The 25,827-nt window shown below is 45.9% G+C and overlaps 1 protein-coding gene across 1 annotated transcript in view; it reads left to right on the top strand.

Moving 5' to 3' along the window:
* syne1a (spectrin repeat containing, nuclear envelope 1a) overlaps positions 1–25,827 on the top strand; it is a gene marked incomplete at its 5' end in the record, with an annotated part of 201,450 nt that overhangs the window by 69,433 nt on the left and 106,190 nt on the right. The window contains 26 exons of the mRNA XM_084149547.1: positions 194–292; positions 469–656; positions 2,472–2,595; positions 2,687–2,863; positions 2,998–3,141; positions 3,296–3,963; positions 5,715–5,894; positions 6,162–6,315; positions 6,744–6,902; positions 7,441–7,623; positions 7,753–7,854; positions 7,967–8,170; positions 8,456–8,663; positions 9,456–9,568; positions 9,695–9,900; positions 10,105–10,266; positions 10,474–10,753; positions 11,042–11,217; positions 11,943–12,252; positions 12,363–12,527; positions 14,631–14,990; positions 16,718–16,854; positions 19,526–19,703; positions 21,997–22,179; positions 22,276–22,419; positions 23,879–24,034. Of these exons, the coding sequence (XP_084005673.1) occupies positions 194–292; positions 469–656; positions 2,472–2,595; positions 2,687–2,863; positions 2,998–3,141; positions 3,296–3,963; positions 5,715–5,894; positions 6,162–6,315; positions 6,744–6,902; positions 7,441–7,623; positions 7,753–7,854; positions 7,967–8,170; positions 8,456–8,663; positions 9,456–9,568; positions 9,695–9,900; positions 10,105–10,266; positions 10,474–10,753; positions 11,042–11,217; positions 11,943–12,252; positions 12,363–12,527; positions 14,631–14,990; positions 16,718–16,854; positions 19,526–19,703; positions 21,997–22,179; positions 22,276–22,419; positions 23,879–24,034 (5,160 nt within the window). The remainder of the gene's footprint in view (positions 1–193; positions 293–468; positions 657–2,471; positions 2,596–2,686; positions 2,864–2,997; positions 3,142–3,295; positions 3,964–5,714; positions 5,895–6,161; positions 6,316–6,743; positions 6,903–7,440; positions 7,624–7,752; positions 7,855–7,966; positions 8,171–8,455; positions 8,664–9,455; positions 9,569–9,694; positions 9,901–10,104; positions 10,267–10,473; positions 10,754–11,041; positions 11,218–11,942; positions 12,253–12,362; positions 12,528–14,630; positions 14,991–16,717; positions 16,855–19,525; positions 19,704–21,996; positions 22,180–22,275; positions 22,420–23,878; positions 24,035–25,827) is intronic.

The raw sequence follows: 25,827 nt of genomic DNA, 5'->3' as shown, positions 1-25,827 counted from the left end.
TAAGACACACCTCTATTGTGACTAGAATTGCCACGGCAATCTCCCATTGACTTTAATGCATGATTTACGCAAAAGTCCACGTTTCATACACTTATCTCAAGTTAAGATTTGTTCATTACATCTGGTTTACTGTAAATTATATATGTGTTAGTACACTGTAGTAAGTGGGGATTTTGAATGATGTCTTCATCAGGTGAAGAGAACGATGGCTGACCTCAAAGAGAAGCTGGACATCACCATCACCTGCTGTACATCCTCCTCAGAGACCTACAGAGTTCTCCAGGACCATATGGTACACAATGACTCATGTCCTTCTTTCTCAGCATGCTGCACTACAATATAATGTGTCCACACTGCTACATCAACTAAAATAATTGCATATGACATATGTTTATCATGTTAGGATAAGATATGGTAGTCACATTTGTTTGTGCGTACATGACATTTCTATGTTGGCAATTCTTCCAGGACGTAACCCAGGCCTTGGAGCAGCTGAAGCCCAGGCTGGTGGCTCTGTGCTTGAGTAAAAAGAGGCTGGGTGAAGGGGATCTGCTGGAGGGAGAGGTGGCTAACCTCCAGAAGGACCAGGGAGAATACATAGAGCAGGCTGCAGAGAAAAAGGCTACACTGGAGAAACTGCTGGCACTATGGCAAAAGTAAGGAGACAATGTGTGTGTGTGTTTGTGCATGCGTACACCCGTTTGTGTATGCATGTCTGTGTCTGCGTGTGTGTGTGTGTGTGTGTGTGTGTGTGTGTGTGTGTGTGTGTGTGTGTGTATACAGGAGACCTCATCTGGTACCCTGGAGGTTTTTGTATTGGGGATTAGTAGTGCAGTACTGGGTGCTGTGGAGAGATAGGACTTTCCCTTTATGTCCCTGTCACTGACAGACAGCAGTAACACACAGACATGGGCTGCCCACTCATAATGGAAGTGTGTGTGTGTGTGTGTGTGTGTGTGTGTGTGTGTGTGTGTGTGTGTGTGTGTGTGTAAAATCACTAGGGAAGCCAAGACAGTAAAAAAGCCATATTACAACCTATGTTGTGATAATTGCATTGTTTGCCCTATAACCCATTCGTTCATATGTCACCGTGATATACAATAAGGCCGAGACAACAAAAAGACAACATTTACACAGTGGCGGAATAAATTCAACGACACCTACATTTGTTTAATCACAAAACTGGAGAGCAACATCTGTCCGGTGAAGAGCACAAAGCAAATATTGCATGTAACAAACAGTTACATGACCTACAGCATGGTCAAGCAAGTTAATGTTTTCGACAGTTTACTAAACAATAACTGATTTAGAACCACAGTGTTACCACAAGTCAGCAGAAAGACAACAGGAGCACTGCCTCCGCTATTCCAGCACCATTTGAACTTAAACGTTTAAACATCATCAAATCAACAAGGCTATATATGCTTAGTTGAATACAATGAAAACAATTTTACATACAATCCAATCAATGTTGCAAAATATCATGTGGCTGTCCATGGTACTGATTTCTGTGTGTGTGTGTGTGTGTGTGCGTGCATGCGCAAGTAAAACATTTTTTAAAATCTACTTGTAGACTAGTTGAACGCCAATGCCATCCTCCTCTCTTTCATGTTGGCAAAACGGTCTATGGCTCTCTCATACAGTATGCTTTTAGTTTTTGTTGGAATAGGCTACATAGCTAAAATGCTTGTTAGCCTAACTTCCTCGCATGGGCAACAGTGAACCAGCTAATTTAGCTAGCTAGTTAACATGAGCCTACTAGGCTATATATAGGCTACATATTGAACTTCAATCATCTCAGGCCAGTGGCACAATATAAACATTTATGGTTAGATCAGAATCGCAGTCATAATCATTGGCCTTGTTGTAGAAATTCTACACAGGGACACTCTAAGTCAATCTTAAATGAATCATTGTTTATTAACAGTTAACTGGAGAGGTTCCAACAAACTTGATGCACCATAGTACACGTCTGTCAGGAGCTCTATCGGGGCAGTCCCGTTAGATCTCTTATATACTGCTTACAGACACGTTACATAGGCATGATTTAGCTTATTCATCATTCATAATTAATTCATCCTTAACGTTTGGTTCATGCATGTGACCGACCAGTACTGGTTCATGCATGTGACAGACCAATACCTCACGAGGCGTTTTGCTGCGACAGGACAACCCACAATTGAGCTCAGCTTAACACTCATTGGCTAATTCTTTAAAAAATGTATCCGGTGAGATTCAGCCACTTGCGAATTGAAGGAAAATTATGAAAACACAGAGATATTAGTCAAATATTTGGGGAAGCCTGGCTTCCCTTAGCAACCATGAATACACACCACTGTTGTGTGTGTGTGTCAGTAATATTATATTATGAACTAGAAGGTGTGTATTGGGTAAATATTTTTGCTACCAATTGTACTAGACCTTATTTTCTGTCCGGTATTTAAAAGTGTCCTCTGTCCTGTTTGTCTCAGGTATGAGAAGGAGAGTTTCAGTCTCATGTCCTGGTTAGACAGATGTGAGTCTGTCTGCTGTCCAGACACTCACCTCCTCTCTACAGACAAAGCAAAGCTGATGAATGAGCTGCAAACTGTACAGGTAAAAAGTGTTAACATCAATCCACAATCATATTTCAATAAATAAATAATAATAAATTATAGTTATTTAATCATATTTTATGATATTACAGGAAATGCAGAGTGATTTGCAGTCCCATGAAGCTTCTCTGCAGGGTGTGGTGAGTTTGGGGGCGTGTCTCTACCCTACAGCACCAGAGGGGCGGGTCAGAGAACTCACTGATGACATCACACAGCTGGAGGAGAGATACACCTCAATGAAAGACAGTATAACACAAAGGTTAGGAAGTGTGTTGTGTTCAATCTGACATAATACACCTACAGTATATATACAGATTACCAAAGTAGGATTTCCCATCAAGGCCACTTTTTTACCACTTGGTACACACACACTTACACCTCTCTCCTCTGCAGGCTGCAGCAGCTGCAGACACACCTGTCTCAGGTGGAGCTCTTTGACGAGGCCCTGCTGACCCTCACCCAGTGGAGCGAGAACTTCCTGTCTGTCCTCAGAACCACTTCCCAGGTCAACATAGCTGACCTGCAGAGTGCTGTCACCCAGGTCAAGGTGAGTCAGACTAAGTTTTTTGCCTGAATTGTGTCTTAATTGTGCTATAAACCCTTTGAGATGACAAGGATTGATCCTGTAAAATAGATGATGAATTTGTACGTGAATGTTGATGTTGATGCTTTTAGGCTAAACTCTTCACTGCCTTTCCCAGGAGCATGAGGAGTCTCTCCAGGAGCAGACAGCCCTGAGAGAGACCCTGCAGCAGAGAGAGTCCTCCCTCCTCTCCTTCTCCTCCCCAGAGGCCCAGCAGCAGCTCCAGGGCCAGAGGGAGGACTGCCTGCAGCCACTCAGTGAAGTCCAACGCCTGCTCCTCCTCCGTGGGGAGAGCCTGGCTGAGCTGGGGGTCTTCCTCCAGAGCCACGGAGCTGCAGCCTTGGCGGTCAGGGGCCTCCGGGAGGCTGTGGAGGGCAGGGGGAGCTGGGAGCGATCGAAGGCTGAGGAGCTGCACCGCGGGCTGGGGGAGGTGGCCGGGGACGTGGCCCGTCTGGAGGCCCAGGCGGTGGGGTTGGATGGGAGGCTCAGCAAGGCCCACCTCCACCTGAGTGGGGCGGAATGGAAAGGCTCCAAGGAGGGGGGTCTGGGTCAAGGTCCCGCCCAGGGGAGGACGTCGTGCAGGGGCCAGGCTGTGGCCCTCATGGTGGCCCTGGAGGGGGTGCAGCGGGGCCTGGGGTGGAGGCAGAGCGAGGCGGAGGCCCTGGGGGCGCTGTGGACCTCCTTCAGGGAGAGGAGGGAGGAGGTGATGAGGAGTCTGAGGGAGCTGGAGGAGAGGGCCAGGCAGGAGGGGGCCAGAGAGAGCAGCATACAAGCCTTTCAGAACAGGTACAACTAATATCTCTCATAATATAGACACTGCCAGTGGCAGAATACAACAAAAATACAGCCTTTTACATCTAATTTTATGGTTTACAGTGAGGGAAAAAAGTATTTGATCCCCTGCTGATTTTGTACGTTCGCCCACTGACAAAGAAATGATCAATCTATAATTTTAATGGTAGGTTTATTTGAACAGTGAGAGACAGAATAACAACAACAAAAATCCAGAAAAACGCATGTAAAAAATGTTATAAATTGATTTGCATTTTAATGAGGGAAATAAGTATTTGACCCCCTCTCAATCAGAAAGATTTCTGGCTCCCAGGTGTCTTTTATACAGGTAACGAGCTGAGATTAGGAGCACACTCTTAAAGGGAGTGCTCCTAATCTCAGCTTGTTACCTGTAAAAAGACACCTGTCCACAGAAGCAATCAATCAATCAGATTCCAAACTCTCCACCATGGCCAAGACCAAAGAGCTCTCCAAGGATGTCAGGGACAAGATTGTAGACCTACACAAGGCTGGAATGGGCTACAAGACCATCGCCAAGCAGCTTGGTGAGAAGGTGACAACAGTTGGTGCGATTATTCGCAAATGGAAGAAATACAAAATAACTGTCAATCTCCCTCGGCCTGGGGCTCCATGCAAGATCTCACCTCGTGGAGTTGCAGTGATCATTAGAACGGTGAGGAATCAGCCCAGAACTACACGGGAGGATCTTGTCAATGATCTCAAGGCAGCTGGGACCATAGTCACCAAGAAAACAATTGGTAACACATTACGCCGTGAAGGACTGAAATCCTGCAGCGCCCGCAAGGTCCCCCTACTCAAGAAAGCACATATACAGGGCCGTCTGAAGTTTGCCAATGAACATCTGAATGATTCAGAGCAGAACTGGGTGAAAGTGTTGTGGTCAGATGAGACCAAAATGGAGCTCTTTGGCATCAACTCAACTCGCCGTGTTTGGAGGAGGAGGAATGCTGCCGATGACCCCAAGAACACCATCCCCACCGTTAAACATGGAGGTGGAAACTTTATGCTTTGGGGGTGTTTTTCTGCTAACGGGACAGGACAACTTCACCGCATCAAAGGGACGATGGACGGCGCCATGTACCGTCAAATCTTGGGTGAGAACCTCCTTCCCTCAGCCAGGGCATTGAAAATGGGTTGTGGATGGGTATTCCAGCATGACAATGACCCAAAACACACGGCCAAGGCAACAAAGTAGTGGGTCAAGAAGAAGCACATTAAGGTCCTGGAGTGGCCTAGCCAGTCTCCAGACCTTAATCCCATAGAAAATCTGTGGAGGGAGCTGAAGGTTCGAGTTGCCAAATGTCAGGCTCGAAACCTTAATGACTTGGAGAAGATCTGCAAAGAGGAGTGGGACAAAAATCCCTCCTGAGATGTGTGCAAACCTGGTGGCCAACTACAAGAAACGTCTGACCTCTGTGATTGCCAACAAGGGTTTTGCCACCAAGTACTAAGTCATGTTTTGCAGAGGGGTCAAATACTTATTTCCCTCATTAAAATGGAAATCAATTTATAACATTTTTTACATGCGTTTTTCTGGATTTTTTTGTTGCTATTCTGTCTCTCACTGTTCAAATAAACCTACCATTAAAATTATAGACTGATCATGTCTTTGTCAGTGGGCAAACGTACAAAATCAGCAGGGGATCAAATACTTTTTTCCCTCACTGTATATATGTTGTATACATTGAGTTAAATCCCCACTGTCCCCTGTCTCTTCTCCCCAGTCTGCGATTCTTTGTCCAGTTGGAGGATGAGCTCCAGTCTCTGCAGCATTCCCAGCAGTGGCTAAGGGAGAGGGGAAGCCAGCTGGCCCAGAGAGACAGTGAGCTGGCTGGGGAGGCCCTCAGGGAGGTGGGCCTGGTGGAAACAGCCTGGGAGAATGTCAGGAAGATCATCACTGATGGGTGAGGGAGGGAGTGGGGGAGGGGAGAGGATGGGATGGGCTGGTTGGGTGGTGAAGTAGATCCAGCATTTGTTATTGTGTCAGTCAGCTCACTATGATGAACATGAGGCAGTAGCTGGGGTCTCTGTGCATTGTTTCAGAAAAAGTTACATTTACTTTGTCAATGAACAAAATGTTTTCTTCATATTTTCCATTTGTCCAGAGAGGATTGTTACCTGTTCACAGTCTTAGTTACATCAAGTTGTCATTGTTGTCTCTCCCCCTCCAGTCAGGAGCGGTGTGGACACCTGGTGGAGCTGCTACGTCACTTCCATTCCCTCAGGTCCACCCTCAGTACCACTGTAGAGAACGCCTTGACCGTCACCCACAACCAGCCTGACCACAACCACAACCCAGAGGAGGCCAGGAGAATACTCTCACGGGTCAGTCACACTGTAATTAACCGTGGTCATCTGTAGCTCAGCTGGTAGAGCATGGCGCTTGTAACGCCAAGGTAGTGGGTTCGATCCCCGGGACCACCCATACACAAAAATGTATGCACGCATGACTGTAAGTCGCTTTGGATAAAAGCGTCTGCTAAATGGCATATTATTTATTATTATTCTCCAACAGTAGAGTCCTATCTACTGTATTGTAATGAATGATACTGATACAATAGCAGGTATATCAATATTTCACATGCTTGTAATACAGTTAAAGCAATGCCTTATACAGTCAGATAAACTGTAGAGTCACATATGGTTCTTATAGTACAGTCAGCCTACAATGCTTTTGGGATAATATCTATGCTGTGGTTTCCACCTAGTGGCAAAGTGTTGTCATTACATACATGTATCTCCTGTCTCAACAGCACGAGGCAGTGATAGCTGAGCTGAGAGGAAGACAGGAGGACATGGACCTGTTAATCAGTTCAGGAGAGGACCTGCAGAGAGAGCTGGAGAACGTTCCACACTGTGACTCCAACAGTATCCAGAGAGGCATGGAGACACTCAGGGACCAGTGGCTGCAGGTGAGGGAGCTAGGATGGGGAAGAGAGCTTAGGGTTTCATCTCTTCTGGGTGTAGATGGTTTGGTTTTGTAATTCACTTTGGAGGCAACAGATTGTTAAATCACAATCTTTCACTCTTCCTCTGTACATATTTGTTTGTTTGTCTATCTCATTTCCCCTCTCTCTCTCTCTCTCTCTCTCTCTCTCTCTCTCTCTCTCTCTCTCTCTCTCTCTCTCTCTCTCTCTCTCTCTCTCTCTCTCTCTCTCTCTCTCCTCCTGTGGGATTCAGCCGACTGCTCAGCTGTCACAAATGAGCATGCAATATCAACAAGTCTAGACATGTTGTCTGCCTTTCTCTCTCTCACTCTCCCCCCTATCTTTATCTCTCTACCTCGCTACCTCTTGAAAACAAAGATTGACTCTTTCTCTCTATCTCCTTCTCTTAATTACAGGCCAATAACTGTCAAGAGAGAGAGACAGAGATTCTGAAAGCTGTTGTTGAACTAGCAGGTATATAAATGGTCAATTGATTGGTCTGTGTGCTTGTCCTGTCCTGTAGGTATCAGAGAGGATCCAGACCAACACTGAGAGACTAGGCCATTGTGTGTCCCTATTGGATGACCTTAAGACCATGGAACGGGACATCGACCAATGGGCAGAAGCCTCCATCGCTGACCTCACTGAGGGTGTGGCCAATCTTAGTGACAGGCAGGGGACAGAGACACACCTTGCCACTTTCCAGGTTAGACCCAGCTGGGCGGTCTAGTCTAGTATGGATGAAGGTCATCACATTGTTCACTGTTGCTAGACCTAATGTAAAAAGAAAATCCAAGGATGCCAGTTGAAAGAGTCTCTTACTGTGTTGTATCAGGCCGAGGTGGAGAGGAGAGAACAGAGGCTGGATGACCTGCAGGAGAGGGTGACCAAGCTCAAGGACCTGGCCAAGCTTCAGGAGACCCCCATCCAGCTGCAGGTAAGTTTTGGGTTCAGAGGCCATGTTATCCAACATGTTATCCTCAGCAGGAGGAGACTTAACCAAGCAACTTGTGGAGAATGTCAACCATATGTCTCTCTGTTTCTCTCAGGTGATGGAGTGTGACCTGAGGAAGAAGATCAGTCATGCCCAGGAGGTGTTTGACCAGGCCAGACATTCTCTGACCTACTTCAGCTTCCAGAAGCAGCGCTTGGAGGACCTCATGTCCCAGATGGCCGAGCGGCTGGAGACCGTGGAGAGCTCATTGTCTGACCTGACTGAACCCTCCGGACCAGAGGATATGATTAGAGTCAAGGTATAATATTACCAATATTACCCGTTCCATTTCAACCAACCAGAATACCACATCTTGATGAAAGGATTTTTCTTCCCAGTCTCTCAGTTTTATAGAGTGTATAGAACTTTGACAAATGGTGAATTTGACTGTTTATCACTTTCAATGATCACAGAAATCCGTTCAAATACCATTGTAGGTATGTTATTTCCTATCCTAAGCTAGTAAAAATCTATTCTATTGAATTCTATTTCCAGCCACCCCTGAGTGACAGTCAATACCCTCTCTCCCCTTCCCTCTCCCCAGGATCTCCAAAGTGCCCTCCAGCAGCAGAGGGGTGATATAGACATGGCCAGAGAGACGCTGAGCTCCCTCTGTAGGTCCCACCCCTCCCAGGAGCTGACCCATATGTCCTCTGACCTCACCCTGCTGGCCAAGAGGACCGAGGCTGCAGCCCAGCTCAGCTCCAGGACCCGTGGGACTCTGCAAGACGCACTGCAGCTGCGTTTCAACAGTGAGGAGAGGGTTAAAACGGGGTTTTATGCTGTTATATTTACGTGCTAAAGGTTGATTTCCCATTGTAAGTTTCAAATAGATATAAATTCAATTCCCAGTGTTTGCTGTCTCAAACGGCCCCCTCTTCATTGTAACCCTTGCTTGTATTACTGTATACGGACTCTGTGGATGGACAATAGCAGAGCAGCCAGGGGACAATGTAAGAATAGATTGCATAAAGTAGGACACATGAAAACACCAACGAGGAGCTGACATGATAAAGTAGCTCAGGACACTGGGGATAGAATAAAGGCTGCGTTATACTGCCTCATACATAACAAAGGAGTTATGACATATTGATCCCTGTAAAGACCTTTTATCTGTACCATATAGCATCACATGTTGCTTTTAAATGCTACTGGTGCCTTAGATTGCATTTTGATTAGCCTTGACTTTCCCCAGGGCACACACAAACTGCACTGACACACTGTCTGGCACACACACACCTGTGCCTCTGAGAGTAATGTCGATCTCGTCACCGGTGCTCTCAGGGGAGTAATTTGGGCTTGTTGCCAAGGCAACCATGTGCTGCACCATGCAGACACACCCACACATCCCATCTGCCTCACAGAATCTCTCCTCCCTCGCCCTCCCTTGTTCGCTGACACAATCTCTCCCTTTCTCCCTCTACTCTCTCTCCGCCTCAATTCTCCTTCCCCTTGTCTACCATATCTTCTCCCTCATCCTCTCACTCCTTCTCTCTTCTGTTCTCATCCTGTTTCTCGTTCATTTGTTCTTTCCATCTGAGCAGAGGTCGTTCAAGAGTTTAACTCCTGGCTCTCTGAACGGAAGGCGGAGCTAAAAGAATGTTCTGACCAATCAGGAGATGTCACCTCCCTGGGAACCAAGGTGGAGAGGCTAAAGGTACTGTCAATCATATTTAACTGTTGTTAAGTGTTTATACTATTATTGTTACTGCTCTGTTATCTATGCTATACTGCTTTAGTACTGGTCTAAACTATTCACCACCTTTCCCCTCCTGTCCCCCAGGTGGCGCTGGAGCATGTGGAGGAGGGCGAGCAGCACCTGGGCCAGGTGTGTGACGAGGCAGAGAGGCTGCTGCTCCACCTGCCTAAGGCGGGGTCGGGACAGGTGCAGGAGCGCCTCTCTTCTTGCCTGAGAGACTGGGAGGGGTACAAGGAGGGGTGCAGACAGACCCAACAAGACCTGGAGGAGGGAATTGCTCTACTGACAGGGTGAGTGTGTTTGTATGTGTCTAGCAGATTGTCCTACCAGAATTGTAAGTGTGAGTTTGTGTAACATTCTGAGAATGTAGAAGAATGATGTTGTTTTGTTGTGTAATGATGCTAAATAATTTCCCAAAGGAAATCAAAGTGTTCTAGCTAACTAACTTCGCTTGTTTTAGTTGTAGTCACATTGGCAGTGTTCCTCTTTCCCAGGTTTGAGGGCCGTGTGGAGGGGCTAAGGGACTGGCTGGAACAGATGGAGCGTAGCCTGAAGAGAGAGCCTCCTCTGGGGGGAGTGGAGCAGCCAGGAGTCCCTGACAGCACTGACGAGCTGGAGAGAGTGGAGGAGATCCACAGAAAGCTGCTGACAAAGAGGTTTGTGTTTGTTGAGTTCTAAATTAAAGAGCCTTAAATAGCACTGAGATGAGACATTCATCTTGATAAAGCATGGAGGTGGTAAATGTTGCTGCAATGTTGTTATATTTCATTATCGGTAACTGACATACTGTATACACACACTGTATGCTAGTCAGTCATTGATTCACCTTAAGTTGTTGCTTTACCATCTCTCTCTCCCCCCAGGAGTTCTCTGGATCGTCTCAGCCAGGAGGCCCAGTCTCTGCGTGAGGCAGGTCGAGGCTGTGGAGGGGAGGTGAAGGCCACAGCCCAGCTCCAGACCCACCACCAGGCCTTGCTGCAGGGGACCAGGGAGCGCCTGAGAGGCTGCCTGGAGAGCCAGGCGTTCGGAGAGACCCTGCATGGGGTGTGGCTCTGGCTGGAGGACATCCAGGAGCGGCTGGGAAGTCTGGGGAGCACCATGGGCAACAAGAAGGAGCTGGAAGAGAGGCTGGAGCAAGTGCAGGTATGTAAGGAGGGAGCAATGCCTCCCCACACGCACACACACACAAACTCACACAAACACACTCGGACACACACTTAACACATTTGTTGATCTACATACCCTTTCACACACTCTCCACATTCTGCATACACCCCCCACACCCACTGTGACTGGAGTTATACATTGCTGTAGTTCTTTAAACAGACACAAGAGAGCGCTGTTGTTTACTACTGTACAGGAAGTCTTCCTGCCTGAACACAGTACTGTAATACTGACCTTCCCCTCTGACCCTTTTGTTGATCCATTCAGGACATCCTGCTTCTGAAGGGTGAGGGCGAGGTGAAGCTGAACATGGCGGTGGGGAAGAGTGAATTGGCCATCAGGAGCAGCAGTGGGGAGGCGGGACAGGAAGTGATCCGCTCTCAGCTGCAGGAAGTGGAGGACGTGTGGGCCACGCTGCTGGTGACCGCCATGAGCTGCCACAGGTAGAGACCCTTCCATTCACCATGTCAACCATAAAGTAATCTGATAATAACCATAACATAACCTAAATATTGTTTCGTAATCTTGAGATTTGACCTCACTTCAACTGATGGTCAATGCTGGCGTATTCTTGCTTGCCAGGCTTGGAGGCTGAGAATGGGACCAGTATTGGCCACAATAACATTAGCGTCTATTATATTTATCATATAAAATCACCTCTTTGGCTTTTGTTTGTTATATTGAGTTTCCAAATGTCACGCCTTTAGGTGTGGTTTAAGATCATCTGTGTTAGAAATCTCTTCTCAGACTGGATTTAATTCATCATATCAGATTTATGTCTAAATGCCATTAATTACAATTAGGTTAAGAACATAATGAGAAGTATTTGTCTCTTTGTATATGTGTCTGTTGTGTGTGTGTGTGTGTGTGTGTGTGTGTGTGTGTGTGTGTGTCTAATTGAGCGATTATCGCCCATCCTGATAGAATGGATTGATCTAATTAGGGACTAAATGGAGGATGGCAAGCAAGAGGGATCTCACATGGGGTGTTTAAGGAGGGGAGGGTTTTTAGTGGGAGCCAAAGGGTGGCAGTTGAAGTGTGTGTGTGTCCAAATATCTGTTTGTGATTTATCTCTTATATCCATCTAATAAAATGTGTCTGTATATTTTAATACACATCTACAATATATCTCCCCTCTGTATTATTCCATATGTCTCATCTCTCCTAGTCGTCTGGAGTGGACGGTGGCACAGTGGGGGTGTTACCTGGACAGTGAGGCCCAACTGCAGTGCTGGTTGGAGGCAGTGGAGGGGGACATATGTGGCCCACTCATCCCCCAGCCTGGCCTCAGAGAGAAGGCTTCCCAGCTGGAGAGACTGCGGGCCCTGCTGGCTGACCTCCAGGAACACCAGGGGTCCCTATCCAGTCTGGAGGAGAGGGCGGCAGAGCTCTTCAAGAAGACTGGGGATGCAGCTTTCAGCCAGGAGGCCCGCGCCGAGCTGCAGGTGCAGTTTGATGACCTCATAGCGCTCGTAGAGGTGAGGAAGTTGTTTGTGATGTTGGCTGGATCGTCATCTTGACCAATGTTGTTGTTTTGGGGAACCGTTGGTTAAGATGATTGATGTTTGTGACTGTCTTTATCCTTTAGGAGAGGGTGAGACTATCAGAGGGCGTGGTCAGGGAACACCAGCAGTACCTGGAGACTGTGAGGGAGCTCACTGATTGGCTGATGTCAGCAGGGGAGGAACTACAGCGCTGGTCTGATACATCGGGAGACTCCATCTCTATACAGAGGAGGCTGTCAGAAGTGCGGGTAAGAGGACTCCAGAATACATGATACCCTGGTCCTAAATAAACCCCTAGACACTTCACTTCCCTTACTCATCACCTCTGCTCCACTAGCTAAGCTTTTGGTATTTGTAATTTTATTAGGATCCCCATTAGCTGTGGCAATAGCAGCAGCTACTCTTTCTGGGGTCCATACAAATATAAAACATAATGCAGAACATTAACAGACAAGAACAGCTCAAGGACAGAACTACATAAATGTAACTAGATAAAGCTCTCTAGACAACCTTGTGCTTCTTGTCATAGAATGTCTACATGTACATGTTCATTTACTCATTAATCCAAAGCTATTGATCAATTAGAGTGAAGTTTGTTTAATACATCAAGCGAAACAGATTCTATTTAGCTCGCCAGACATTTCTGACGGCTCAATTGTTCAAATATCCGGTGAAAAGGAACAAGAGAATTGATGTTCATATTTTCCCCTGTTGGTCGATCCCTCCTTCCGCAATTACAGAGGCGAGAAAATGTGTGTGAAAATATTGATTAGCATTTTTATTCACACACTGGGTCTTAATGATCACATTATAAGTGTGTGTGTGCCGTGTCTGTGTGTGAGTTTTTAATGAAAACGGAAATATAAATGCATGTAGTTCCCTATACTGTATACACAGTAATTGCTGCACTTCTATTTGGCGTATGTGAGCACTCAAGGTGATCATTTCTCCCCGTCAGCGCCTGAATGTGGCTCTCCTCATTTACTCCCTCCATCAGGTTGCTGCTATCACACTAAAGTGTTAGCTTTTCACACTCTCTGCCTCTCCAGCAACACCGCTCCAATCTGAGCAATACATTTTACATTTACATTTTTTGTCATTTAGCAGACGCTCTTATCCAGAGCGACTTACATTTTTTCATACTGGCCCCCCGTGGGAAACGAACCCACAACCCTGGCGTTGCAAGTGCCATGCTCTACCAACTGAGCTACATGATGGTAATTTCCAAACAGTAGCAGTACATGGCTGCGTTGAGTATGGAAAAAAACTGCAACGGTGCTGTTCTGAACCAGTTGAAAAATGTGGAGAGGTTGGGTTGTGGGTTAAATGTACCACTGCCCTTTAAATACGTCACTCATCGCTTCAACCCACACCCACCAAATGGAGCAAACGTACTTCAAAGTCTGTTCAATAATGTTTTTGGGAAACGTGACGTTCAGTACAAACCGCCACGCAACGTAGAAACGTTGAATCGAACTGAATGCGCCCCAGGATTCTCTCCAGACCATTCAGGTTGACAGACTCAGATATTTATAACGTTTTGTAACATTTGTACCCTACTGAGTGACACCTTGGTTTTTTCTGGAGTTCAAAGGGTATATGAATCACTGGTTTAAAAGAGGACTTTTAGGAATATTGCGCCTATTTGGCTTCCAAGTGTATTTTATAATAATAATAATAATAATATGCCTTTTTTTTTTTTACTGATCATCCTTTATTTAATGGATTTGGTATAAGTGGACAGGGATAGGAGTACTATACAGATTATCATTAGACATGAATAAAAACTAAAAACCAAAGCGCTCAGTGTTGTACCATCCCCTATATATCCTTTAATACACACACACAATAATCTGACCCGATGACTTGATTCTCTCAGTAGGTATATTACTGCACTCTGTGCCTCATAGGAGAGGTCCAGGAGTATCAATACATTTCCCTTTCTAGGAGACATCACTGAAACCTTACTGATGTGTGCCGTTCAATAGAGAGGGAAAGAAAAAGAAAATGGGAGAGAGGGAGAAAAATGAAGAGAGAGAAAAGGGGCGAGTGAGTGAGTGGGAGAGAGAGAGAGAGAGAAAAAGAGCATAAGAAGAAAATGGGAGATGGAAAGGAGGGAAAAATAAGAGGAAGAGAATGAAATAATATGAGTGAGGAGATACACTGAGGGAGGGAGAGAGAGAGTAAGGTATATAAGGAGGAAAAAGCCCTACCCTATAGGCTGCCTTAAATAGAATCAGCATTAGAATCAGAGACATTTGCGACAGCAGTGGCAGTTACCGTAGCAACTTTTGTTCTTCTCCCTCTCTCCCGCCATCCCTCCACCTCCCTCCCTCCCTTCACGTTATCAGGAGCGGGTGGAGTGTCGGTTGCTGGAGGGCCGGGATCGTCTCAGTCGCGTGCGTCGGAGCAGTGGAGCCACAGCTGAACACACAGCGGCTGGAGGGTGTGAGGCCATGGACCGCCAGCTAGGGGCGCTAGCCCAGGCTCTGGAGCAGTGGGAGGGGGCCGCCCTGAGAGCCCGCGACGGCCTGGAAAGGGCCCTCGCCACGGCAACGGAGCAGGAGCAGGAGTACGAGCGTCTGACCGCCAGGATGGAGGAGGAGCTTAGGGAGCTTGATGAGCGGCTAAAGGGGTGGAGCCAGGAGCTGAGCAGAGCGGAGGGAAGGAGCAGTGGGGAGGAGGCAGTGGAGGGGTGGCAGCAGGCTAAGGTAAGGGGTGTGTCACTACTACTATCTGGCTATGTTAGAAGGTATACTGTAGTGTAGCTCAAGGCTCTTGAAGGTGGAGCTGTGATGATGATAAACAATGATAATGATGGGGCCCTATTCAATAAGTAATGCAAAGCAATGTTTGTTCTGTTTTGTGCTCTGAGAAAACGTTTGCAGTAAAGCTGGCAGAGAAAGTCTGATCGATGTTGACACATATACTGTACACACACACGCACGGACACACACACACACACACACACACGATTTCTCTGTCAGTAATTATCCATTTTATTTGTAAATCCAGACACAAAACAGATTAAATATGTAAATCAGCTGTGATGATTTAGGAGTGACAGCTACAATACCATCTCTGTCTCCTTCTCTTCCTCTCTCTCTCTCTCTCTCTCTCTCTCTCTCTCTCTCTCTCTCTCTCTTTCTCTCTCTGTTTCTGTCACTCTCTCTTTACATCTCTTAATTTCTCCAGTGCCCTCGCTCACCCCCTCCCCTCTCTTTCTCAATTTTTCTCAATTTTTTCTGTATTCTCTCTCTTTCTGTCTCTGTCACTCTCTGTATATAAACTTGTCTAAACTGAAGTCTCCAGCAGTACAGTAATGTGTTTTCCTGCTGCTGAGGGACTCAGTCTAGTCCCAGTGTGTTTCTGTGGATGTGTTTCCTACTTCCCCCTTCCCTGTCCTTTGATTTACAACAAGCACAGGATGTTTAGAGTTCACTCTCTGTTGTGTCAAGGACACCGTGGCTTAACACTGGAATGTTAGTCGCCTTGACTTTCTCCGATTGTCTCTTTTGTAATTTATTTGACGTTCTTGATTGGGGGCTGTTTAGGAGGAGAAGGAGAAGTCCTCCCTCTTGTATTTTTCTCCTCCTCTTCTCCGTTTCCTGTATCCTGTAGCCTTGTTTATGTTATCCCTTCGTGTGAGCTCTCCTGCATCTACACGAGCTGACAGCTGAATTCCACCGGGGGAGAGGGAGGAGGGAGAGAGCGAGGGTGAGAGAGAAATAGTGTAAAGTGAGGGAGCAGGGAGAATTAGAGAGGGGGAGAAATAGAGAGGCTAGAGGGAGAGGGAGTAACAGGCAAAGAGAGAGAGTGGGAAGGAGATAAATAAGGAGGGAGAGGGGAGGAGAGAGCAACGTGTTTAGAGAGAGAGAGAAAGTGAGAGCGCACAGGCGAGGGGAGGAGAGAGGGAGGGACAGAGACAGAATCCAGAGAGAAAAGGAGAGAGAACAGGGAGTCTAAGCAATGTGAGTAGAACGTGGGAGTGTGAGAGAGAGTGTGTTAGGCAGAGAGAAGGAGTGAGAGAGCGAGAGGAGAAGGAAAAGAGGCAGGGAGGGAGGAGGTGAGTGTTCAGTGGAGGAGCGAGAGAGTGAGGCATTTTCATATTTTTATGGGAGGAGTGAAATAATCATGACTGTGTGAATTGCAGAATGTGAGGCATGTCGAGGAGAGCGGGAGAGGAGAGCTTTATCCAGGCTCCTTCCTGCCTGCAACGGCCATGCTCCCTGAAGAACAGAAATGCTATTGTACCAGCAGTGCCTGAGGACTGAGAAGGAGCACACTAGGGAGTGAATGGAAGTGTGTGTGTGTGGTGACTAGTGTTATGCAGATCCGACGAGGACGGGGGTTCTGCCTGGCCTTGACACATTCTGACACAGAACACACTGAGCTGAGCTGAGCTTGGTGTTCTCTCTTTGGGTCTGTCTGTTTTCAGGAGATACTGGAGGGCTTGCTGAGTGCTGAGCCCATGGCGGACAGGCTGAAGGCTCAACTCAATGACCTGGTCCGCTACTCCAGAGACCTGGGACCCCACTCAGACAGGGTCACTGCTCTCATCAAACAACACAACAGGTAGGTGTGTGTGTACTTGTATTGATTATGGATCCCCAATCCAAGGCAGCAGCTACTCTTCCTTGGGTCCAGCAAAATTAAGGCAGTTATACCATTTTTAAAACATTACAATAGATTTCACAACACATTAAGTGTGTGCCCTCAGGCCACTACTCTACTACCACATATCTACATTTTTACATTTCAGTCATTTAGCAGACGCTCTTATCCAGAGCGACTTACAGTCAGTGAGTGCGTACATTTTTCATACTGGCCCCCCGTGGGAATCGAACCCACAACCCTGGCGTTGCAAGCACCATGCTCTACCAACTGAGCTACAGGAGGCTACAACACAAAATCCCTGTGTACATGTGTGTATAGTGCATATGTTATCGTGTGTGGGTATGCATGTGTCAGTGTATAAACATGTCTGAACTGAAGTCTCCAGCGGTACAGTAATGTGTGTGTGTTGTAATGGGTTGATGGTGACAGGGAACAAGGGGAAGGCGAGACAGAGGCACCGGTTGCTAGGAGACCTCCATCCTCCTTTCCTCTCCACCTCTCTCTGTGTTTTTGTTTTGGTGTTGTTTCCCGGTTTCATTTTATGCTAGGCTAACTGTGCTGTCGAGGAAAGCAAAGCTAATTCACGCTGTCTTATTTACATGCAGATACATTGCATGCTTGTGTATATTGACAGATGTGTAATTGCCTGTTATTGAGTCCATATGTATGCCTGCACCCGTTTATCTCTTGTTGACAAACATATCACGTGATGCTGTTCAGAGAAAAAACTGGATTTTAGGAATTCCAATAACATGATGAATTAATTAACTTGTATTTACATAATACTTCAGTTTGTTCTAAATGCCTTAGACTTGTTGACTTGAATGTAATGCCTTAGCTTGTTGACTTGAATGTAATGCCTTAGCTTGTTGACTTGAATGTAATGCCTTAGCTTGTTGACTTGAATGTAATGCCTTAGCTTGTTGACTTGAATGTAATGCCTTAGCTTGTTGACTTGAATGTAATGCCTTAGCTTGTTGACTTGAATGTAATGCCTTAGCTTGTTGACTTGAATGTAATGCCTTAGCTTGTTGACTTGAATGTAATGCCTTAGCTTGTTGACTTGAATGTAATGCCTTAGCTTGTTGACTTGAATGTCATGCCTTAGCTTGTTGACTTGAATGTAATGCCTTAGCTTGTTGACTTGAATGTAATGCCTTAGCTTGTTGACTTGAATGTAATGCCTTAGCTTGTTGACTTGAATGTAATACCTTAGCTTGTTGACTTGAATGTAATGCCTTAGCTTGTTGACTTGAATGTAATGCCTTAGCTTGTTGACTTGAATGTAATGCCTTAGCTTGTTGACTTGAATGTAATGCCTTAGCTTGTTGACTTGAATGTAATGCCTTAGCTTGTTGACTTGAATGTAATGCCTTAGCTTGTTGACTTGAATGTAATGCCTTAGCTTGTTGACTTGAATGTAATGCCTTAGCTTGTTGACTTGAATGTAATGCCTTAGCTTGTTGACTTGAATGTAATGCCTTAGCTTGTTGACTTGAATGTAATGCCTTAGCTTGTTGACTTGAATGTAATGCCTTAGCTTGTTGACTTGAATGTAATGCCTTAGCTTGTTGACTTGAATGTATTTAAAACAGAGCAATATGTGTCTGGGTCATAACTAAAACAAAGGGATCGTTTATGGCTGGATGATCCTGGAGTCAAGTCTATTCAGAGGTACCTGAGGTGAACTTGTCATAAGGACAACCCTTTCTCTAGGTTGAAGGCTAAGCTTTCACAGACTTAGCATTTGTGCTGTTTGCATTAAGTGTTGTGGATGGAGCGAGAGAGAGAGAGAGGGAGAGGGCAGCCCTCCTCCTTTGCCCTCCTCCGTTCCTCTTCAAATTTCGTCTGTCACAGCAGAAAAAAGTGCTCCCTACACACATGTTCATTCCCACTGTGAATGCCCCCTCTAGCCTCAAGCACCAATAACACTCAAGGGTGTGTGTGTGTGTGTGTCTGTTTGTCTGGGGAGAAGGGTCTGTGTGCTTTTGCCATGTTGTCAGTTTCTCACGTACCTGTCATTGAAACATATGTCTGCTCACCTTGTTCTCTATCTCCTCTCATCTCTCTCTTCCTCCATCCCTCCCTCCATGTCTCCCCCTTTCCTTCACACGCTGCCCTCTCTATCTGATCCTGTCTCGTTCATTCATCAATATTCTCTTTGCATCCACCTCCATCCCTTCTTCTCTACCTAACACATTCTCACCCTCTGGCTTCCCCTTCATACTCCCTCTATCTCAAACTCCCTTATGTATGGTAACTCTACCCCAACCTCAACCTGTCTTTCCTCCCTCCCCCCTCCTCTGAACCCTGACCCCCACATATGCTCTCTCTCTCAACCCCCTCCTTCAACCCCTGTCACCCCATCCCCCACTCACTCTTCCCCCACTGCCCCCCAAGTCATATCTTCCACTTCAACCACTTCTCCATTCCTCATCTTTCCCCTTCTACCCATTTCTCTGCCTTCATCATTACAAACAGTATCTTATCTACTGTACTGTATGTTATATACAGGATGTAAGTAAACATATAACTTTGTTGTCACTTTCCCTTCTTTTCATTGTTGTTAAGTATATTATGACAACCTTGTGATTCTCCCTCTATCCCTCCATCTCTCTCTCTCCTTCAGTCTGAGTCTGCGTACGTCCAGAGAGTGCCAGAATAAGGAGCGTCTGTTGGAGCAGAGGTTCAGAGCAGCTCTCAGGGACTTCCAACAGTGGCTGGTCAATGCTAAGATCAGCACGGCCAAGTGTTTCGACATCCCCCAGAGTGTCACTGAGGCCTCCACTGGCCTACTGAGGATACAGGTGAGACGTTTAATCCTTTACGGACCTAATTACTTCTAATATACAGTAAATTACCTTTATCAGAATACACAATTAACAAAACACAGAATCTCATACTTCCATAGTGAGTGGTCAGGGGGGTGTCCCCCCTCAGTTTGCCCGCTGTAGAGTGTCCTCTGGCAGGCTTGGCTGAGGGGCTGTGTCTGGTGTGGGCTGGAGGTGCTGGAGCTGGGCTCAGGGCCAAGGGGCTTGAGTGAAAGCTTCACAGCAGGTCTCTCTCTCTCTCTCTCTCTCTCTCTCTCTCTCTCTCTCTCTCTCGCTCTCTATATATACCAGTCAAAAGTTTGGACACACCTACTCATTCAAGGGTTTTTCTTTATTTTTACTATTATCTACATTGTATAATAATAGTGAAGACATCAAAACTATGAAATAACACATATGGAATCATGTAGTAACCTAATTAGTGTTAAAGAAATCATAATAGATTTTAGATTTTAGATTCTTCAAAGTAGCCTTGATGACAGCTCCTTCAAGACTGTTGGAAAAGCATTCCAGGTGAAGCTGGTTGAGAGAATGCCAAGAGTGTGCAAAGCTGTCATCAAGGCAAAGGGTGGCTATTTTAAGAATCTCAAATATAAAATATATTTTTAACACTTTTTTGGTTACTACATGATTCCATGTGTGTTATTTCATTGTTTTGATGTCTTCACTATTATTCTACAATGTAGAAAATAGTAAAAATAAAGAAAACCCTTGAATGAGTAGGTGTGTCCAAACTTTTGACTGGTACTGTATATATGCTTTTCTCTCATTCTCTCTCTCTCTCTCTCTCTCTCTCTCTCTCTCTCTCTCTCTCTCTCTCTCTCTCTCTCTCTCTCTCTCTCTCTCTCTCTCTCTCTCTCTCTCTCTCTCTCTCTCTCTCTCTCTCTCTCTCTCTCTCTCTCTCTCTCTCTCTCTCTCTCTCTCTCTCTCTCTCTCTCTCTCTCTATCCATCCCCCTCTCCCTCTCACTCTGCCTCCCTCTCTTTATTTCTCTCTGTCTCTCTCTACCCCCTCTCTCTTCATGTCTCTGAAGCTGGCAGGCGTGACAGTGTGACAGGCTCTTTAGAGGTCCCTAGGGGCCAGTCAGTGAGTCAGGGACAGGGCCATGTCCATCAAGCTAAATAACACCACTCCTGCCAGGTAATTAACTCACAGACCTCAACTATCCGCAGGTGAGACAGTAACACAACAAAGATCAAGGAATACACAGCGGAAGACCATCGCTCCCAGGCTGAGAAAGGGCACATTGCATGGATTTTAGGAATGTTGGTGGAAAATATTTTGCATTTATGTTTTTCTTGTCCTGGAGTACACCTAAACTTTCTGGATGTGTATTTCCAGAGCTCTGGGTGAGAGGGGATGGTAGAGGGTGCATTTCTAGAGCTTTGGGGGTATTTTTCTAGAGGTTTTGGGTTCTATTTCCAAAGGACTGTGGGTGAAAGGGGCTGTAAAGGGGATGTTGAAGGGAATATGGGATCAGTCATGTATTATTTATTATTGACTTGGTGGGGAATGTGGAACAATGTTTCCACATGGCTGACCTCCAGGAGGGCCAGCGTGGGGGGTAGAGGGGTAGATGCCAACACTGCATTGTGTCACGCTTAATTGGTGCTATACCATTACATTGGCAGGGAGAGAGAAACACAGAGAGAAAGTGTGAGGGAGAGGGGAGATATAGAGGGAGAGAGAGAGACAAGCAAAAATAGAAAATGAGAGAGAGTGAGCAGGGAGAAAGCATGTGTGTGCGTGTGTGTGTGTGTGCGTGTGTGTGTGAGCATGCTGTGGCTGAAGTGTGTGTGTGATGTGCTAACTGCACAGATGGTGGAGCGGTCCCTGCTGTGTCGCTGTCACCGGCTCAGCTCTCAGGGAGGGGGGGCTGCTGAGGGGCAGGGGGGGCTACTAGCTGAGGAGAATGGCTAACGGGAGGGAGGGGGTGGGGGGTCCGGGAGGGAGGGGGTGGGGGGTCCCATCAAACCCACGCCTTTCAGACTCACTGAGTCCTCTCATCTGAGATCACCTCACTGGGTCTGACACCGCCCACTATTTCTGCTGCCAATAAAAATTGAATAATTAGAACATTTATGCTGATTGTAGCTAGTAGTTTCTGTGCATTAGGCAGTGTTTTATTACAGTACATTGTTCCACCTAATTAGTGGGTGTATTGATGATGACGCAGTTAGATGATAAGCACCTTCTATCCATTGTAATTATTCATTTTAAATTCTAACTCTCCCCCTTTTCTCTCTTTCTCTCTCTCTTTGTGTCTGTAGGAGTTTCTGAATGACAGGGAGCATGGCCAGGCCAGACTGAGTGCAGTAGGGACCAGTGGAGAGCTGCTCATGGCTGTAGTGCCTAAAGACAGAGTAGAGGGGGTCAAGGCCAAGGTGGCTAACGCCAGAGAGGACTGGAAGAGCCTCATGACCAACCTACAGATGAGAGAGACTGCACTAAAGGTGAATACTGTGTGTGTGTGTGTGTGTGTGTGTGTGTGTGTGTGTGTGTGTGTATAGACAGATGACTGACTGTATCTATACATGTGATGTTGTCAGAACCTGCAGTCTCAGATGAGAGACTTCGAGGTCAGCGCTGAGCCGCTCCAGGATTGGCTGAACAGCACTGAGGTCATAGTTCAGGAGAGCAGCGCTCGACTACATGACCTCCCGGCCAAGAGACAGGAGCTTAGCAAGTTACAGGTACACCCCTTACCCCTTCCTGGTTCTGCCAAAAGGACCACACATTTACAATCCATTTTTGGGGAGTGGGTCACATTCTATTGGAAAGCCATGGGATGTTTAATATGAAACTTGTAATACAATCTATATATAGATAGTAGGTACTCTTCTCAGAGCGGCATAATGGGTTGTAGCATGCATGTTAAGGTCCCTTCTAAGTGGACAAAATAGTATTTGTTACTATATGTAGTACTGCTACCATGATTCCTTACCTCCACTCTCAGCATCAAACACCTCTTCCTGCCAGGCCTCAGATCCACCTAGTGCCTCCATTCCCCTCCTACAGTTACACTGGTTATCTAACTTACAGACGGGTACCAAAACTAATAACACACAACAATGGTGGCCAGTTACATAAAACCTAATAGAACACCAAACACCTAATCTAGTTTATTTTTTTATGGACTCAGTTCAGTTCATTGTGTGTTATTGAACCTTGTCTTTTTTTCTTTTCAAAACCTGTTTTATAAGCGCATGCTTTCTGTCAGTACAGTTTATTTAGTGATATAACTGACTGGATTCAGTTGGGAGAGAAGAGAGATGTAGTTATACCTAAGCTACATTATGTCCCTTAAGTAAGTCTGAAATCAATTTAGAGCATACTGGGACCTATAATTACATTTGTCAAGCACCGCTGGATCAGATTAGAGCAGCATTTTGACACAATAGTCGGAGGATAAGTCCAAAATCTAATTAATTTCCTTTTTTATTCTGTGCGGCTAAAAAAACCTTTTCAGGATACGATAACAGCCCTAGCCACGGCTCGCCGAGACAAAAAAAAAGAGAGACAGGAGGAAAGATGAACCTGACAAAATAAATAAATAATAAATATCAAGCGCATCTGAAAGCTCTGCCCCTTATCGTTGTTGCTATTTTTGTATTTAATCTGTCGCCTGTTGTAGCGCTTCTGTTTCTCGCCTGCCCTTTGTCTGCCCTGCAAGCAATAACATCTCCCCCGAAGCTCTACTGTACAATACAATACAAGCTGTATGTCTGATCCCTACGCTACCAATACCCCCTCCCTCTATCATACCTTCCCCTTCTCTCAACATCCTTCAGCCTTGACTCCTCTCCCCCTGTTCTGTTCTGTTGTATCTACCTGACTAACCATGGTCTTTTAAAAAAAGAACATCAAGAGATGTTGTGGTATTCCCCTTGTCTTATCCCCGGATGTTAATGTTGCTCTGTCTCTGTCTCTGTGATGTGGCATGTGTCCCCCCTTCGTTCCCCTACCCTGTGGGCCCCTCGTGTACCCTAATCCCTTGAACCTTCATTCCTACTACCCCAATATCAATCAACAAATCCTCCCTACTTTTTATCCCCTTCCCTCTACCCCAAACATCTACCGCCCCAACCCTCAACCCTCCACCACCATACCCTTCCACGGACTTCCCCCTCCGGTCCTGCGGTCCTCTCCCAGTGTGTGTTGGAGGAGCTTTCATGTCGTGAGGCTGAGCTGGGCAAGCTGAGGGAGAGGGCCCACCGGCTCTGGGAGGGCCAGGCTGCAGGAAAGGGCTTCGTCCACCGTGTGTCCCAGCTGTCTGCACAGTACCTAGCCCTCAGCAACCTGACCAAGGTAATACTAGACCCCCACCTACCTCCTGTTACCCCTTCTGTCACCCCCCTCACTGTTACCCCTGGCTGGGGTAGGTATGGACATGGCTTGGAAGTGTTCCCTGCTTGATGCATGCTCTGCTCCAAGTCAAACTTGTTGTTGGGATTTACAGTTGAAGTCGGAAGTTTACATACACTTAGGTTGGAGTCATTAAAACTCGTTTTTCAACCACTCCATAAATTTCTTCTTAACAAACTATAGTTTTGCAAGTCGGTTAGGACATCTACTTTGTGCATGACACAAGTAATTTTTCCAACAATTGTTTACAGACAGATTATTTCACTTATAATTCACTGTATCACAATTCCAGTGGGTCAGAAGTTTACATACACTAAGTTGACTGTGACTTTAAACAGCTTGGAAAATTCCAGAAAATGATGTAATGGCTTTAGAAGCTTCTGATAGACTAATTGACATCATTTGAGTCAATTGGAGGTGTACCTGTGGATGTATTTCAAGGCCTACCTTCAAACTCAGTGCCTCTTTGCTTGACATCATGGGACAATCAAAAGAAATCAGCCAAAATAAATTATAGACCTCCACAAGTCTGGTTCATCCTTGGGAGCAATTTCCAAATGCCTGAAGGTACCACATTCATCTGTACAAACAATAGTACGCAAGTATAAACACCATGGGACCATGCAGCCGTCATACCGCTCAGGAAGGAGACGCGTTCTGTCTCCTAGAGATGAACGTACTTTGGTGCGAAAAGTGCAAGTCAATCCCAGAACAACAGCAAAGGACCTTGTGAAGATGCTGGAGGAAACAGGTACAAAAGTATCTATATCCACAGAAAAACGAGTCCTATATCGACATAACCTGAAAGGCCGCTCAGCAAGGAAGAAGCCACTTCTCCAAAACCGCCATAAAAAAGCCAGACTACGGTTTTCAACTGCACATGGGGACAAAGATCTTACTTTTTGGAGAAATGTCAGATGAAACAAAAATAGAACTGTTTGGCCATAATGACCATCGTTATGTTTGGAGGAAAAAGGGGGTGGCTTGCAAGCCGAAGAACACCATCCCAACCGTAAAGCACGAGGGTGGCAGCATCATGCTGTGGGGGTGCTTTGCAGCAGGAGGGACTGGTGCACTTCACAAAATAGATGGCCTCATGAGGAAAGAAAAGGATGTGGATATATTGAAGCAACATCTCAAGACATCAGTCAGGAAGTTAAAGCTTGGTCGCAAATGGGTCTTCCAAATGGACAAAGACCCCAAGCATACTTCCAAAGTTGTGGCAAAATGGCTTAAGGACAAAGAGTCAAGGTATTGGAGTGGCCATCACAAAGCCCTGACCTCAATCCTATAGAACATTTGTGGGCAGAACTGAAAAGGTTTGTGCGAGCAAGGAGGCCTACAAACCTGACTCAGTTACACCAGCTCTGTCAGGAGAAATGGGCCAAAATTCACCCAACTTATTGTGGGAAGCTTATGGAAGGCTACCCGAAACGTTTGACCCAAGTTAAACAATTTAAAGGCAATGCTACCAAATACTAATTGAGTGTATGTAAACTTCTGACCCACTGGGAATGTGATGAAATAAATAAAAGCTGAAATAAATCATTCTCTCTACTATTATTCTGACATTTCACATTCTTAAAATAAAGTGGTGATCCTAACTGACCTAAGACAGGGAATTTATACTAGGATTAAATGTCATGAATTGTGAAAAACTGAGTTTAAATGTATTTGGCTAAGGTGTATGTAAACTTCCGACTTCAACTGTATGTACAGTACCAGTCAAAAGTTTG

This window comes from Coregonus lavaretus, assembly GCF_964263955.1.
Source record: "Coregonus lavaretus genome assembly, chromosome: 31".
Lineage (NCBI taxonomy): Eukaryota > Metazoa > Chordata > Actinopteri > Salmoniformes > Salmonidae > Coregonus > Coregonus lavaretus.
The sequence above is the reverse complement of the archived record's forward strand: the minus strand, read 5'-3'. Positions and strand labels throughout refer to the sequence as shown.